The sequence below is a fragment of the Anas platyrhynchos genome, chromosome 6, assembly GCF_047663525.1.
Source record: "Anas platyrhynchos isolate ZD024472 breed Pekin duck chromosome 6, IASCAAS_PekinDuck_T2T, whole genome shotgun sequence".
Lineage (NCBI taxonomy): Eukaryota > Metazoa > Chordata > Aves > Anseriformes > Anatidae > Anas > Anas platyrhynchos.
The window spans coordinates 2,863,035-2,880,417 of record NC_092592.1 but is presented as its reverse complement, the minus strand read 5'-3'; the positions used below and the strand labels follow the sequence as shown (position 1 = coordinate 2,880,417).

Here is a 17,383-nt window from a genome sequence, read left to right as displayed (position 1 = left end):
GGTATAGGAACCACTATATGTATCTACTAAAACAGGCGGCATCATATCTGTAAACATATTAAGAAAAGTACTTAGATAATATCATCAGCGATAGCTTTACAAAATCTGAACTTAAAATCTGAGTGTAAGTCAAGTCACATTAAAAATTCCAATGTCATTTACAGAATCATTCTAAAAACTGGCTCTTTAACTGTTAAGACTATTTTCTTGTTCTTGCACTTGCTCTTGTGCTTGATCTTGTTGTCCTGTTCGTCCCTCCAGCAGTCTGAGTTGTCTTCACATTGCCTTCAAGTTTTTCTTCAGTTTTGTTTCTTTTCCCTTTTTTGGGTGATCCGTTTTCATCATTCTCTATTCGTAGACAGAAATATTAAATGGAAATTTATATCATAAATCAAGCATTTTATAGAAAGTCAATCTTCAGTTCCATTGTTTTTGAAGGGAGATGTCCCTAATGACTACGTTCCAAAGCTTACATCTATGAGTTCAACAAACCAGTTACAAAACCCACACTTCTGCACATCCAATATCCTTTAAAATAGGTCCCCAAGGACATACAGCTATTTCTGAAAGTAGGTTAACATTAATGAGAGCACCAAAACCAATTAGCTATTATTTTAGCTAAAAATTCTTCTACTGATATGTAAAACTAAAACATATCTAACACTGAAGAAAAAAACAGCAAAAATGAATGTACAGCAACTAATTTATTGTCCAGCTAGAACTGCAAAGTCAGGCTTGTAGTTGTAACAAACACACTGGACGCTTCTGGAAGAATCCACATGGCACAGACCAGTGAAGCTGCTCCAAGAGATGAGCATCGACCCAAGCACCACCACTAAAATCCATGTGGGGAAAAAGGACCTCCCCCCAAAAGAAACTATTCAGACCGGTAGAAAAGCACTGGGAGAGATCAGTCCTTTGGGAGGTGCATGTAGCAGTGTCAAGAAGTGAAAACTAGCAGAAGTGTGAAGTCAATAAACCAAGAGGGGAAACTGCCACAATAGATGTACGTGTTACGTTTGGATAAGCACATGTAACAGATAAAGAGATGAAGAGAAATGAAACGAGAGCATGGCCAAATCACAATAGGATTAATGCACATAACCTGCCAGAAAATTCTTTGTGCATCTGTAAAGATTCATTACTTCCATTTTATTATATTTATTTGACGATAATTTATTACAACATGGTATCTTTAAAATTTTATCACATCCAGCTGAAAGGTTTAGGGAATATTTCAAGTGTCTGAAGCTAGAGCTCTATTGGCTTGGGGAAAATAAAACTGAAAAACAGGAAAAGTGAGAGACATGTGGAACTTCTGCTGTCATTTGAGCTCAAATACAGCTCCAAGTCCTTCTAGCACCAACTTCATTACAGCACGGATAAGTTGTACAAGCTACCCAAAACCTGGACATACAAAAGCAGGAGCTTAGATGGTATTTAGGAGAAAACAAGCACAGACAATGGGTGCTACAAATGTAATTATCATGCTATGCTCATAACCACCTGTAAGTTAGTTAATTGCTGTTATTTAACCTGCAAGTTACGGATTGAGACAGCAGAAGAGCATGAGAGCATTTGAATAACTCAGCAGAAGAGGAATACAGCTGTCAGATGCCATACAATCAATCCATTCTGCTTTGGAGAAACATCTGGTTTGTACAGGATAACCTAGCCCCTTCTTTACTTACCTCTCTTTGCTACATTAAAGACCCACTCTCTATTTACATTAGACTATGGCAGCCAACAGTAATAACAACCTGTACAAAATTCTAAACTTAGCTATATGTAGAAAATAGAAATATTTTTTTTTCCTCACCTGATTTTGATTTTTTAGGTGGTACATCATCTGCTGGCAACAGACATTTTCTTCTGCGAGAAGTGGAAGTTGTCTGTTGGGTAGGGTTAACCTCTTTTCCTTTTCCAGACTGATTACTTTCTTCAGAACCAGTGGGTATCAAACACTGCATTTCCGAAATGTTGCCGTTTTCAGGCAAGTTGCCATTGTCACGAAGAGAAGTAGCTGCCTCTGGTTTGAATTGTACATTTTTCCTCTTATTTCTCAGTTGCCTTTGTTTTTCCTGGGATGAGTTATTTTCCAGAGCTGTACCTTCACCTTCCTTAAGGATTCCGTTTTGACCTCTGTCTTCAGGCAAGACAAGCTTTTCCCTGAGAAAGGTTGAACTAGTTTCTTCAGATTTGGAAGGAACTATTTTCCTTCTGCCTGCCTTCGATGGATTTTCTTTTCCTGATTGGGTTACTTCCAAAAGTATACCCTGTTGCTCTTTGGGAGTTTCATTCTTACCATCTTCTGGCAAACCTTGAAGTGAACTAGAACTAACAGCCAGTGAAGTGATACTACACTTTTTCCCTGAGTACCCTTTTGAAAGGTCAATTTTTTCTTCGGAAGAGGGTTTTTCAGAAATCATTTGTTTAGCTTTCCTATGATTATTATTTCTGCTACTTTCTTTTGATAAGTTACGTTTTCCCCGAGCAGGAGTAGAACTTGTGGCTTCTAATAATATGGCAGCTTCATTCCTTCTGCCTCTTTTTGGTTGATCTTTTAGACTTGAAACAACTGCTCCTAACGGAACATTTTGATCTTTAAGAGCCTCTTCTTTACCATTATCTGCTGGCAAACCACGTTTTCTTCTAAGAGAAATGGAATTAGTTGTGTGTGACACTGGAGGAGTTTCTTTCCTTCTGCCCCTTCCTAATGGCTTTGCTTTTGCACAGGACACCGATTCCAAAAGCACGTTTTGTTCTTCATTAGTACTCTCCTCTTTGTCATCAGTTTCTGACAAGCCACGTTTTCTCCGGAGAGAAGCTGAACTTTTTGCCTCTGCTGCTAGATCAATCTCTTTTCTTTTGTCCCTTGCTGATGCATTTGCTTTTGCCTGTGTTCGATTCTCTTGCAGGATTTCAGTTTGCTTTGGTTCATGTGCTTCCTGCTCATTTCTTGTCTGCTTTTGATGTCTATGAGCAATGCCATCACTGTTTAGAGCAGTTACCAATGTGTCAGCTGTGTTGTTCTGGTCTTTCATTACTTGGTGTGCCTGCTTGACACAACTAGAGGCTGAAGACTCTTTGGGAGAAGATTCCTCTGTTTCTGACTTACATTTAAGCATAAGATCTAGGCTGTTTACATCCTGGGCAAATTCATCAGCCTTCTTCTCTGAAGAGTCTTTTTTCCCTCTCCTGCTTCTAGTTCTGTTTGCTTCTTGTTTGAATTCCAAGTTGAGAACAGTTACTGGCATTTTATCTGTCTCTCCAGAAGGTGATTCTGACTTTAATCTTTGAGATGCCTTTGTAGTATTTTCCTGAGCATTTTCCGCTTCATCTCCCAGAGATACTTTCCTCTCATTTTTGGTGGGTGATTTTGTTTCCGTAATGGTTTCATTTGAAGTCTCCTTGGCTTTCTGAACATTCTGTGTATTTTCAAGTGCCATCCCGCACATGTCTGGTTTTACTTCTGTTGGTTGTTTTCTAGCATTTCTTGAAGACTTACCTCTTTTTTCTGTTACCTTTACTTCAAGTTCAGTTCTGTTTCCAGATGCTTCTGTGGGGGCAGTCTCAGAAGTCTGCTCATCACCTTGTAGTAATTTTGCTGATTGGTGTTTACGAAGTTTCCTTGTCGTCCCATGAAGTTCCTCTGAAGGAGCTTGTTCAACCTGTTCATTCCTAGCTCTTCTTTGTCTTTTGGGTGGAAGCAGTGCTTCTGTGTTTTCTATTTTTTTCATTCCTCTAGACCTCTTCTGATGCAATAGAAGAATTTCTTCTCTGTCTTCTACACTACCTTTGTCAGATGCGTTTTCAGATTTTTTTAAATCTGTTTGCAGTTGGTGATTTTCATCCTGAGTACTACTAGATACGCCTTCTGTCTTTCTGCTTTGATCATCTTCAGTTACAGATGTGCTACTGATATCATACTCCTGCAAAGCCTGTTTCCTATTTGCAGGATCTTTTTGTAGCACTGAAGAATCTTTTTCAGAAGACTCAAGATCCTCACTAGGATGTTTTAACTCCTTAGGTTCCTTAGTTTTACCTCTTCTTGGTCTTCGAGTATCAACCTGCGTTTCCACAAGTGAAACGGTTTCAACTGTTTTCTCAACAGGATGCTTTGAAACAATTTCTTTTTCCATGCAAAGATTTGTTCTCCTTCCTCTTCCTGTATTTTTAGCTACTGAAGTTGAAGTACTGATCTCTCCCATCTCTTCTTGGATGCTCTTTTTCTCCAGACCTTGCAATTCTTTTGAATTTAAATCCTTTTCACACTGCTTTGTTGAAGGTGGATGTACAGTCTTCCTTGGTCTGCCCCTTGTTAGTCTCTGGGTAGAGTGGTCTTCACTAGTTGACAACTTTTGTTGAGAATCTTTATCTTGTGAAGTATTTCCTTTGTCTTCTAAAACAGTTTTATTCCCCCCTACAAAGTTTGTCATATAGAAAAGAGCACAATCAAAAGTTACACATTACTATGCCCGATCAAAGTATCTCTTGAGTTTTCATTTTCCCAGTAAAGCGGTCTTGCTCTAATGAATCATATTTTATTTTAAAAAGTAACAGGGATTTAAACAGACTCCTAGAATAAAACCCAGTTTAGTACACAGAGTTATTTGTTTTATTTGACAGGTAGCACTCAAGCTTTAAGATATATTTTGAAAGTCTTTGCAAATAAAGGTGATTTTAAGTGGATACCTTAGCAACAGGTGATTTTTTGTTTGTTTGTTTTTTACACTGGTATGTTTGGAGATGCCACCGTTATTACATCAAACTACTACACCATTTTTTAAACACCAATAGAATGCCAACACTGGTTTGTGTTACAGATTACTGCTCAAATTCCCTGAGATATTTGCTCCTTCCATACTATATAATTTGGAATTTTTACAACACGTTGAAACTTCCTAACAACACACACAGTCCTGCATATTCATTATTACTCTAGTTAAAATAAAAGTGTTTGTACTTACCATACTCACGACTGCCATTAGTACAAGCAGTTACAGCATCTTCCTGCTTAGGATCCATAACATTTTCTGACCTGACCTAAGGAAATAAGCAATAATCAATACTTTTGTGTGTGTCTGACAGGACAAGAAATAGTTAACTAATAGAAAATTGGGAGTGAAACAGTTGAAAAAAGTCCTGCCAAATACTTTATGAGAAAATGAAGCCAACTTCGTTTGCTAACTGCATCATATATTTGGTACTACCACAAAATTGAACTTAATACTTGTTATCTGAGCTAGTGTAGCAGTTTTTACAGTGAAAGACAACACAGTAGAGTTTTAAAAAGCATTCAGTAAACGGGCTGAACATTGTCTAGTAAGATTAGAAAAAGAGGGTTATTGAATCTAAATCATTTGAATGTTTTGAAGTGTTTTATTGTAGTTCTACACAGACCAGCAATACTCATTTTAATCTATGGATCTGGGAGTCAACAAAAATCGAGGCTAATAAAATACACCAATGACAAGAGTGATGAAGGTGCGAATTGTAAGGTCAAAATGGTAACCCAGAGCAGCCTCAGCAGCCATTTAGGTAGGGTTCCTCTAAACAAAGTACATCCTAATACAAGCAAACAGAGTAGAATTGGTGTCCATTCAGCAAGCAGTGAATGAAAGCCTTATGGGCATGAAGAGCAATCAACTGACTACGTGGTAACGCCAAATTTTGGCAAAAGCTCAGTGCTCTTGGATGTTTAAAGAAAAAAAGTGTTTTGAATTTAATCTACAAGCTATGAAGAAGCTGTACAAAAAAAAACCAAACATGCATATATCCCACTTATGAAAAGGAAGGCACAGAAAGAACTCCATTGTAGTCTGTAAGTAATTTAAGGGTGCTTTAAACATAACAGAAACAAATGACTAGAAAAAAAGTGCTCCTTCAAATTTGTACTCAGCTGCATCTTCTGGTTTTTACCCATTCACACCTGGACAAAGCTACCAAGGAAAACACAGGTTGTCAACTTCACTGTTTTCAAATAAACATCAGGTGCTCTTCCAGAAGGTATTTTGTCAGCCACAGGTCTTGTGCATGAGATATTTTAATGAAAATACAATGATATAAAACATGTCTTATTAGATGGCCTAAGAGTTCACTTCAACCACAGGCTCCAAGCTTAAATAAACTCTTTCCAAAAGCTAAAGAAAATATTTTACCTTTGTTTCCTCTGACTTCTGCTTGGCAGTCTTCATAAGCTGCTTGATGCCCGACAGGACCTCTACAAGTCCTGGCTTCTTCTCTGGGGTTTTTAATGGCTGCTTGATGGCTGATCCAACGTTGACTGACTCCAACTTCTCATCTGGTGTTTTCCTTTTACTTTCCAATTTCACCTGAGAGGCTTGTTTCTCTGCACTTAATGATACGCTGTCCACATCAAGATCTTCTTCCAGCATAGCTATTCCTTCTGGAATTCTGGAGTACATTATTTCAAATATAGACTTTGGAGATTCCTCCTCTCTCATCAAATCTGAGATGTCATGACAATCCAGTATCTCTCCTGAAGAATCTGGAGTATTTAATGGTGACACCATCATCTCTCCTGAAATAAACAGTAGGTTTATCTAATTTGGCAAACAAACTAAGCAGGAAATCCAAACATTCCAATCGCTGTATAACTAAGTAAAAAATGGATTCAATCAGCCAAAGCTTTCTACAAGCTAAATCCAAAACTGTGTTTCAGCAATTGGTTTGGTAATTAGCAAGAAGGCAATTAGCTCCTACAAGGCACAGCATACGTTAAAAAAATTAAGCCTAAAAAACCTTGATGATTTTTTATTTAATCTGATAAAAATCATTAGTATTACTACTCTGAATATTGGATAATTCATTCTTGATTTTTGTTGGTGATTCACTAGATGCTCACTTTTGCTAAATTCTTAGTAAAACAGAATTTAAAGAATTCTGAGTTATTCAGGAACACGACTGATATGCAAAGTCATATGCAAAAGACAGAAAAAAAAAAAGCTAAGGATCATCTTAACACAAATCTTCCTAATCTGACATTTTTCTTAAGTAGAATCTTTGCAAAATTCTACAGCATAACCACTCCCTGCCGTAAGATTTTGTCATTGAATCTAGATGTATCCCCTGACAATTGATTAAAGGATTGCCATGCTTCAACACAAGGTTTGCCTGAAACAATACTTCAGCATTTAGAAGTTCGATATAAAACTGAATGAATAAAAAAATAACACCTACCAAAAAAAATAACTGGAACTACTGGAAAATGTCCTCCAATACATGATAAAAAAAAAATCAATGGTTGCAAGATGCTTTATCTCTACACTAAGTCTGCCTAGCATTAGGCTATGCACTATCAGTGAGTTGCAGACACAGCTACCCCAAAGTATACTTTAATAATTTCTTTCCAATTAACAACCATACCAGATTCTTCAGGAGTACGCAGTTCAGAAGTGTCCATTGTCGTGCACGGTGGTGTAAGATCACTGTCACGAACAGTGCTTGAAGGTGATGTTTTTCCACTCGTATTTTCTGGAGTTTTAAACATCTCAGCCAGCCCTATAAATTATATTCAGAAAAATGAGCACTTGTTTCGGAAAAAAAAAAAAAAAAAAAGTGCACAGTTGGCAGAACCAGTAACAGGTTTTAAAAATCTCACAACGTACCTGTGAAGCTTTCATCCATATTCAAGTTTTGTTTCGAGATTGGATTTTTCACCACTTTAAGGACCTGTCCAGCTATTCTACCAGTGGTAGAGTGCGCTCTGCCTACAACTACTGTAGCAGGAGATTCTGCATGACCTGTGCTAAAATGACCTTTTATTTTTCTTTCTGGAGGAAAAAAAGGAAAAAAAAAAAAAAAAAGAAAAAAATAAATAAAAATTAGGACACAAAGATCCCTTTTATTTAAAACCTAGCCAGAATCACTCAAGAGATTCCACAAATTTATTGGTCGTGTTTAGCTAATACAGACTGCTGGGCATACAGAAGTGGTTAAATTGCAGCTACTTTAAAGGGCTGATTCGTTGTGAAATGCAGCTCATATATTCGTTTAAGATTTGAGTGACTACGCTCAATGAGCATCTGAGACAAGTTTTCTTAGCTTTCAGAAACGCTCAGGGATTATCCTGAGAGTCTTTCAGTCTTACTCCTTTCCACCTGCATAGAATCCTTTAGGTTGGGAAAGACCTTCACCATCATCCAACGACCAACCTCACCACCACGTAAAGTGGTTAAACCGGAACAGAACCTCTTTCAAACAGCACTACAGCTTCAACTACAGACAAGGGACAAATACTTACTCCATCCACCCAACACAATTAGTTATTTAGATACATTCTTAAGATGTTTTGAATTAATACATTTCAGTAAATTCAAGTAGATTTACACGCTGTGAGAAAGACACCAATACCCATTTAACAACTTGCCAAAATCTCAAACTTCCAGCTTCTGCAGTTAAATGCCAACAAGCTGTTTCAAGGTTAAGCAAACCCCCAAACCTTAAAAAGAAGTAAAACAAATACCTTTGGTGACTGTGTTGTCTTCTTCATTGGTCTTCGTTTTGGGGCACGTTTTTTAACGGCCTTTGCCTGTGGTCTTGCAACACCCAATTTTACCACTTCTGCCCAAGATTTCGCAACTACGAAGCAAAACAGACACAATAACCTTAACTGGCAGCTGTGTAAACAGGACTTCACAGCTATTTATGATTCCAAAGGATTTGCTGTAGTCAGAAATCACAATTTCAAGCTGAATCTTAACGAGTGTCCAAGCATCCAGTACGAGCGTCCAAGCATCCAGTACAAGTGTCCAAGCATCCAGTACGTTTCTACAACAAAAAGCGTCATACAGTTCCAGAATCTGTGCTAAGTGCTGACCTCACTCTGTCCTCACTCTCTGCTCGAGTTCAAAAAGCATTTGGACAGTGCTCTCAGACATGTGGTCTGATTTTCTGGGCGGTCATTTAAGGACCCAGGAGTTAAACTTGATGATCATTGTGGGTTCCTTCCAATTCAGGATATTCTGCGATTCTGTGAAATATTTTCCTCATTACAAATTTGCCATAAGCCTTTCAGTCTTGCACTTTATTTTACCTGAATTTTTCCTTAACAGAATGTAAGGTTTAACAGCAAAAAAATGTTTTTTTGTTTTTGTTTTTGTTTTTTTTTTGTTTGTTTTTTTTTGCTTTTTTGTTTTTTTTGTTTGTTTGTTTTTTGTTTGTTTTAAGTGAAACATATCCAGGATTAACCAGGAAGGCCTGTGATTTTATCTCACCATATAATAGGACTATCACTGAGACACTGCACACAGACACTGCACACAGCATGTTATTCACAACTTTAAAATGATTCTACAAAAAACGAAGATAGCAAAGAATAATAAATTGCCAGATGAATGTTGATATTGATGGGAAATTTTAAATTTGACTTTGAAAGAGTCAAATTGATATAATTTGTTTTCATAAATTAAAGACATCTCATCTTTAAGTGTTTTCATAAAGATTAAATTTTCAAGAACCAGATTCCCTCTCAATTTTTCCAGTGGTATCAAAACTATTTTGACCAACATTTGAATTTGAATGTTCAACAATTAAAATATTTGTGTCTCAATGGTTATCATCCATGATGTCTGCCATACACCCAACACTTACAGGCAGTCCAGTCTACAACTGACAGTGTGTGAACTGGCTAGGGAAAAAGGCATAAAGAAACTAAGCTGAATACAGGTAAAATGCATGTTTTCACCAACAAAAATTATTGAACTGAAATTGTATCAGTTATATACTACTCCAAATTGAGGGACTTGGAGGATCAATACCGCAATTAACCTAACAAACAGAACCTTACTTAATGACTTTAATTCACGTGAAAGATTCACCCCACTGCCATTCCTCCCTCATTCTGTCCTCCTGGTGAGGCCAGGAGTGTCCCGAGAGCACATAGAAGTGTGCCCAAAGGGAATTGCTGATTTTGGAGGCACAAGGTGCCTATGGGGCCAGGTCGGGAGCTGGGCTGGGATGAGCTCCATCAGGCAGCCGGACCAGGCCCGTTTCCAGCGTGGCGGACGAGCAGCCTTTGCCCTGAAACTCAAAAGTCAAATTCTGTCGCTGACTTCCCTTATTAAAATGGGAGCGTGGTTGAGAGGGGCCATCTCTTGCCTGGGGATGCCAGTCTTTCCCTGTAGTTAATGGAAAGAAGGAGGCTTCTCTAGAGGGCGAAGGCGAGCTGAAACCTCAGCTGGAGTGCCCTGGAGGTACTGCTGTGTCTCCACTGCCTACACAGGGATCTTGGGAGGCAGGTCTCCGGGTGATCAAATTAGTCTTTGTGTCTGCCTCATTCCCTAATTGTCAGTAGATATCCCAACTAGTGAACAATGTACAGCATAACAAAGGAGGCACACATATAAAAAGGAGCAGAATTAGCCTGCGCTAATTGGTGGGCCTGACTTTGCTGACAGGAACCAGGCAGTTAAGAGGAGGGCTAGGATGTAATTCACTAACTAAAATACACCTCAGAACACAGTAGTAAAATGATTTTATCTTGGTAATTTGACAGACTGGAACAGCAACAGATGAAAGTTTTTCATTTGTTTGTTTGTTTTAACCTGGCCCAGCTACCAGGTCAGACTGCTAGAAGTCTCGGCTGTTGATGTAAATGAGTTGAAGGCTTTGACTTGAAACTTGTTCTCGGTGGGTCCGATTAAAGTGAATTTGGCCCTCGTTTTACATGTGATTTCTGACAAAATGATCTGTCTGACCCTCCTACAGGGTGTTATCATTGTCCTTTATTTAAAAATAGATCATTTGGAGCTTTATGTACGTACGCAAAATATTAAGTACAAAATTCACACAACTTCCACAGTTGGCTGGCTTGCAGAATATTTCTCTCAAACAAAACCAAGGATTTAACACTTTGCCTTACTTTGCCTTAGTAAACGTGCTTTTAGCTTGTTAAGAAAAGCCCAATCTTTAAATATAATTTAAAGCTCTAATTAGTTGATTTTAGGCAATTTTTTTTTTGACATTTTAATGGCAAGGATACCTGGATTTTTTCTGGTATTCATGAAGATATTTGATAAAAAGGTAGATGCAACTCGCACTGAAAATAGCAAAAAAACAAGTTCATGGGATCTTTTCTAAGCCATACAGTAGCCATTTAGATTTTCTTATATGCTTTCATAGCTATCCAGGAGCCTGGTAAAGGCTCTTAATTGCAGAACTTCCCAATTTCTACTCCACTAGCACTTCTTTAACTAGGTCTTTTCCTCCAAAATACGATCCTGTCACTGAAGGAAATAATACTGAGGAAATGAAATATGGAAGTTAAATATTAACTTTTTTTTCCCTTTTTAGAGAAAAAAAATAAATATATATATATATATACTTTTCAGATGGCTGCAAGCCTGAGCAGTCCTTTCATCTCCCACTCTCAATGGCAAAAGATGCATTTCTAGAAATGGCACGCAAGTTTTATGGTTAATAAAATAGTTTATTGCGCCATTATTGTTAAGAAGTTTTTCTTGCAATGGAAAAGCATTCAGGTACACACTAAAACAACACCAATCCCACAGAATATTGTGTTTGTTCAAGCATTCAAACTTGATTAAACTTCTCTTTCAAAGTACTGCTGCATCACAGTTCAGTGAGCCCAAATCTCTCCTAATGCTTGGACACTTCTGATAAAGGATTTGTGTCAGGAACATGTTTTAAAGTGCTGTTCTGAAGTCGGAATAGTTCTAGACAGAGATATTCAACTTCCTGCTAGGGAGAGGTGCTCAAATTAAGCATAAGAAGGTACTTGTATCTACCCTGAGTACCATAAAAAGCTATCAGATGACCCAATATAACTGACAGTTAAAATTCTACTTCTACATCACCTTCTTCCAGTGTATTGCCTCCCCAAATTTGAGCCCTTCAAGTGCACATACAAGCGCAAGTCACAAGCCTCAGAATATTCACTAACTGATTTTTGGAGATGCAAGTAACCCCAAAGGCTTTTTTTTTTTTTTTTTTTTTTTTTTTAAAGAAGGGTGCAAGTTCCACCTGTTTCAGTTTTATTTTGTTTGTTTGTTTTCTTTTGTTTTTTCTTCCTCCCCTGAGGACAAACCATAAATTCTATCCTAAAGAAGCAAGAAAGGAAGCTGAAATAAGAATCTACGGAGATGACATCCTCAAAGATCATCAATTACCTGATATCTTTTAATCTTTGAGAATTGGCTCCATCAGATCTCAGCCTTTGGGAAATTATCGAACCTGACAGTGTTTACAACTCAGCATCAAGGTTAACAACTACAATCACACTGTTCTCTCCAAATAGCATTGCACCTTAGTGTCAAGTCAGGAGAGGAATGCCATGGAAAGATACAAATTAAAAGATGGAAAATTCAAACCAATACAGGTTTTCTTGTAATTAAGCAGCTGATCTTGTTATCAAGAAACTTTTTTGAGCTATGAACTCACAGTAGTCAGAAAGGATATTGGATATGAAAGAGAAAGTCAAGAGTAAATGACATATCTCTATATAAACTATACCATTGATTACAGTACAGGTTTGAAATATTAAAATCTAATGTCAGGATTATTATTTATTTTTTTTTTTTTGGAAGAGTGCTTAGAAAATATGAATACCGAGTTAACTAAACGCTCAGCCTTACAGCGAATATTTTAGTTACCCATTTTAATAAAATGTGACAAGGCTCTTAAACAAAAATAGAATAATAAAAAATAATAATAAAATGGACTGCATATTTACTATCTTACTGTATCCATGTAAAATGTTATTTAAAATTTTATTTAAAAGCCTTTCTAGAGAGTATATATTATACCATTACTGAAAATTATATTAGAAAGGCAGCTGTGATATTCTTTCTTATGTTTATTTTACCTGGCCATGGATATTCACCACCACTCTTCACCAACATTATTTAGTACTCATTCTCTACTGTTCTACTGTCTAAATATCTCTCTCCTCCTTAAAATATATTTATAAATGTAAAAATATATAGACACATACAGAGAAAACTATGAATCCAAATAAAGGCATGAGTAACTGTAAACATATTTTTATGAATTCCTGAAAGCTACATTTATTATATAAAACAAACAAACAAACAAACAAAAACACAAACACAGAATTAAAGTCAACTTTATTTTATTTACTATTGTCAAACAAAAACTTTCTAGGGCAAGACATTAAAAGAAGTGAGGCATATATAGAAACTTAATTACATTCTTTCAAAATCCATAGTCAAAACATCCTAGTTCAATGGACACATAGCACATTATGTGGTGTACAAAAGTGTTACTGCAGATAAAGACATTATGGCAACATCTGCCTGGCACTTTAACACCTCCTTATATTAAAAATTACATACACTTCCAATGCTAAGGATCAGCTGTTTCTCCACCTTATGTTTTCAGTCTATGCCTCTTGAAAAATACAGAAATATTTCTTTAAGTGAAAGCCAAACAGTATTTGGAAATAAATAAATAAATACATAAGTAAATGAAGTCTTTGCTATGATCACTTACAGTTCATACCTGGGGACAGAAAAGGACACTGTAAAGTCACATCCCAAAGGTAAATAAATCAAGGTAGCGATAGAGTTATAAATACCTCCACATAGGATATTTTACAATTTGTATTGAAAATAAGCATTACAGTATTTCTGAGTTTCTCTTAAATTATTTTTGTGTCACTTTCTTTCAGAAGTTCTGCATAGGTACCCTTGTTTTTCCCTTGAATATTTACCTAGCATAAGACTCAGAATATTTTAGCTTGAGACTCAGACCATTTTAGAAGATATTTTCGTGTAATAAAAGAATTGCAATTTGCATTCTTTAAGGACACCACCACCTTCCAGAAACACATTAAATGAAGCAGAATGAAATCGAAGTAGGGCAGTTTGGGAATTATTGTCAGCTGTGTTGCAGCTCTGAAGGGCTCTTTCAAGTTAGGCATTCAATTTAGGCAAAAATACCTGGCTTCTTGTAGAGTTTATAACCTAAAGGGTATTGATTTGGCAGTATCAAAGTCGGTGAAGATTCCTGGAAGGAGCTGAGTGTCGGTGTACACTCAGGAGATGACCAATGACACAAGACATGGGATGACAACCGCACATTTATATTTGCCATCAAAATTTTTGAGAAAATAGTTAACTTGAGACTCCTAGCTATACTTGAGAGCAAATTGCAAGATATTTATGCGTACTATGTTACAGAAAATAATCCTATGACACATTTTTCCTTGTGGGGCTGTGAGTCTCACGAGATGAAGGTTGACCACCTTCTGTCCCCCTGAACTACTGTAATGGTACAGATCTGGTCGACACGTCACCATTTGCCTAGGGATGGATACCACTTTTTCTTTACTCATGTTTAGCTTGTACTAAATAGTAATATAAAAGTAGAAAATAAATTAGTTCACTGCCACAGAGATATTAAATGTATATCAAGTATTAATTATGCATTTAGTATGTTCAGAAATTGGTAACTCAGCTCTGAAAAATATATATAAGTGTATAACTTTGATAACTTTATATGCATACTTTACATATACATAGAAAGTCACAAACTAGGAGCAAACAAAAAATGAGATATCAGACAGAATCACTGGAGACAAAAATATATATATTAATTAGAATCAGAAAATATGCCTGTGTTCAGCTCTATTTCTCAATAAGGCTATAACGTTTGCATATGTGTGGTTCACTGGAGCTTGTTCTCACTGTAGGTGTGTTGGTAGGACTTTGCTTTCCTCTGAGATTCTACAACTAAAGTAGGTTATTTTTTCCCATTCTGTGTTAAACAGACACATAATTTACTTCAAACCACTGTTACCATTGCTCCCCGAAATGATGTGCATAGGCTGCTGATCTTTAAAACTTGTTAAAATACATGTATATACATATATATATACATGTATATCAGTTTACTAGTTTTGAAGAGACAGACTTCAAAACAAAACAGAGACACCAAATACTTGAGTTTAAAATCCTGTATAAAACCTTTAACGTGACCTGTAGAATTACCAATTCTGCTGCATGAAAGTCACAGATACTGTCTTAAAACAAGAGTGTGGACTCTTTCTGCTGGTGTCAGTTAGGACGAGGCTGGGTTTTAGAATAAAAGCAAGGACAAAACTAACAATCATCTTTAGAAGGGAATTTCTTGCACTGCCCCAAAAGGCCATTAGGACCTCTTTTGCTAAGCGAAGCCCCATTTCTGTAGTATCTCAGCAGACAGAGTCAGCTGCTCTTTATGGACTATTATTTACTTATTAATTAGATATTTCAAGTCAATTTACTTAGTCTGAGCATTAGCTGCTCAACAGAAAACAACCACAGAGCAGTTACTTTCCTGTGGATCGCAGCCCCAATTAATAAGCCCGAGTGGCTGCATGGGGAGCAAGCTCAGGCCCTGTGTGGCAGTGGGGTTAAGCAGTCACAGCCCAGCTTCTGGCACGCTTCGTTAGCCCCTGCTCATCAGCAGACACGTGCTGACCACAGCTGAAGTGGTGGGATGTGTGATACCCTAACGCAGTGTGCCAGGTGCTATGAAAAATGATTTGCTCCTAGCGGCGCTATCTAGTTAAGGGTGTTCTCTCAGTTCTTCTGAAATAGTTTGTGAAAAGGAGCCGAGAATCCCCCCTCCTGCTTCTTTCAAGAACTTTGTTTGAAAAAAAAAAAGAATATTGCCCTGTTAGGAAAGCCTTAATTAGGTTTTATCCAATGAGTCAAGAGTAACATTTATGCAGAACAGCTTTTGTGTGGTGAATGTCTTGTTTGCACAACCTGTGACACTCAACAAACCCAAACAAAATGCCCCTTTGCTCATCTCGCTGACGAGCTCTTCACTTTGCACAGAGGCCAAGACGCCCTCTTATATCCTAGTTGCAGCTACTGAATGGAAAACAAGGCAGCTCCTTCAATGCAGTGATGGAAACTTGGCAAGTGTTCTTCCTCTACCCTCACAACTCCATGCCTCTGCCCAAGGCTTTCATCTCCTCTGGTATGGAGGCCGCCTCACTATCGAACACGTACTAGCTAAATTAGGGAAGATGGAATGATCCCTTATCATTAAGGCTGTGTGTGATGCAATTAAAATGGAGCATTTGCTCACAGCACAAGAGTTCAGCCCTGTTCTCATTCTGAAAAAAAAAAATAAAATAAAAAATAAAAATTGGGGTGTGCCTTAGGACTTTGATTTGTTAGAAATTACTGCCTTGAATAATTATGGGATGATATTAAAGACTGAAATGACAGAGAAAGAGCAACTTAGAGGCACTTGCTTCTCTTACATAACTGCAAGAACAAAAAATACAGGTTGGAACACGGAAGACAGCAAGGCTGTGAAGCTGACCTAGAAGGGTACTTATATCATGAGCTTCCAGAGGTCAAAGCGCTGCTGTTATTTCCTCTTTCTACCCACATTGCATAGGGAAAGCTACTAAGCCAAATGACAAATTGATCCCAAGCACATCACCTTCAAGGGGTTACAAATGCCAAGCTGCTTTGTCCTGTTTCTCTTCTGAATCTGTTGGTGGCTATCACCAGGTTTCTTTGGAAAACAACCAAACCAACCAAAAGGGATACTTCTAAGCAGCAGCCAGTAGGGGCCGACACAGGATTAGGTTCGTGAAGATGGCTTTGTGAAGTCTCCCTGTTGCAGTTAAGGAGACTGAGTCACAAACAGAGCAGGAGAAAATGAGTGCAAGGAAACTGGAGTTGTTCAACATGCAAGGACTTCATATAGATCCAGTAAAATCGGTAAAATTCTGTAAAACTCCAAGGTCACTAGTCTAGACCTACTGCTTGAGTTGTTGCTGAGACAAGAAGCATGAAGCTACATGTCCTGGAATTTGGGATGATCATAAATCCTGCACCACAGACCCAACTAAACATTTTGGGTGAAGATACTCCTCTCATTTCAGAGGCTGCAACCTAAGCTGGTGGAAGCAACCCCTCACTCCTCTTGTGGTAACACTTTGAAAACACGGATTTCACAAATCAGAACTTGCCCAAAGGGCCATTCATCTTCTCCAAAAGAAGCCCTAAGAAAAACATCAGAAAATAAACTCTATCTGTCCTTCCATAGAAATCTATTACTCCTCCTAGACTATATGAAAATGTAGGTTCTTAACTGGGGTCTTAAAAACGCATAGATATCTGAGCTGAATTTTTTTATTTATTTTTTATTTTTTGCATTTAATAGAGGAACAGAAAGCTACCACCCTTTGAGATGTGTGCACGCCAACATTATCCACAGGCCGCAGACACTGACCTCTAGAAAATATTCTCCAAACCACATTCAGTACTCCACATCAGCTGCAGCTCTGAAAAGGGCAACATCGCAACCTCATACGCTCACTGCTCCTCTTCCCAGTGCTCACCTCCCTTTACAAGCACTGCACAGCGTGGCC

At 37.6% G+C, this 17,383-nt stretch overlaps 1 protein-coding gene across 1 annotated transcript in view; it reads right to left on the bottom strand.

The window, feature by feature from the left end:
• LOC140002821 (uncharacterized) overlaps positions 1-17,383 on the bottom strand; it is a 54,912-nt gene that overhangs the window by 17,954 nt on the left and 19,575 nt on the right. The window contains exons 17-20 of the mRNA XM_072040213.1: positions 6,162-6,511; positions 3,797-4,070; positions 2,111-2,401; positions 1,820-2,029 (exon numbers count right to left, since the gene is read on the bottom strand). Of these exons, the coding sequence (XP_071896314.1) occupies positions 1,820-2,029; positions 2,111-2,401; positions 3,797-4,070; positions 6,162-6,511 (1,125 nt within the window). The remainder of the gene's footprint in view (positions 1-1,819; positions 2,030-2,110; positions 2,402-3,796; positions 4,071-6,161; positions 6,512-17,383) is intronic.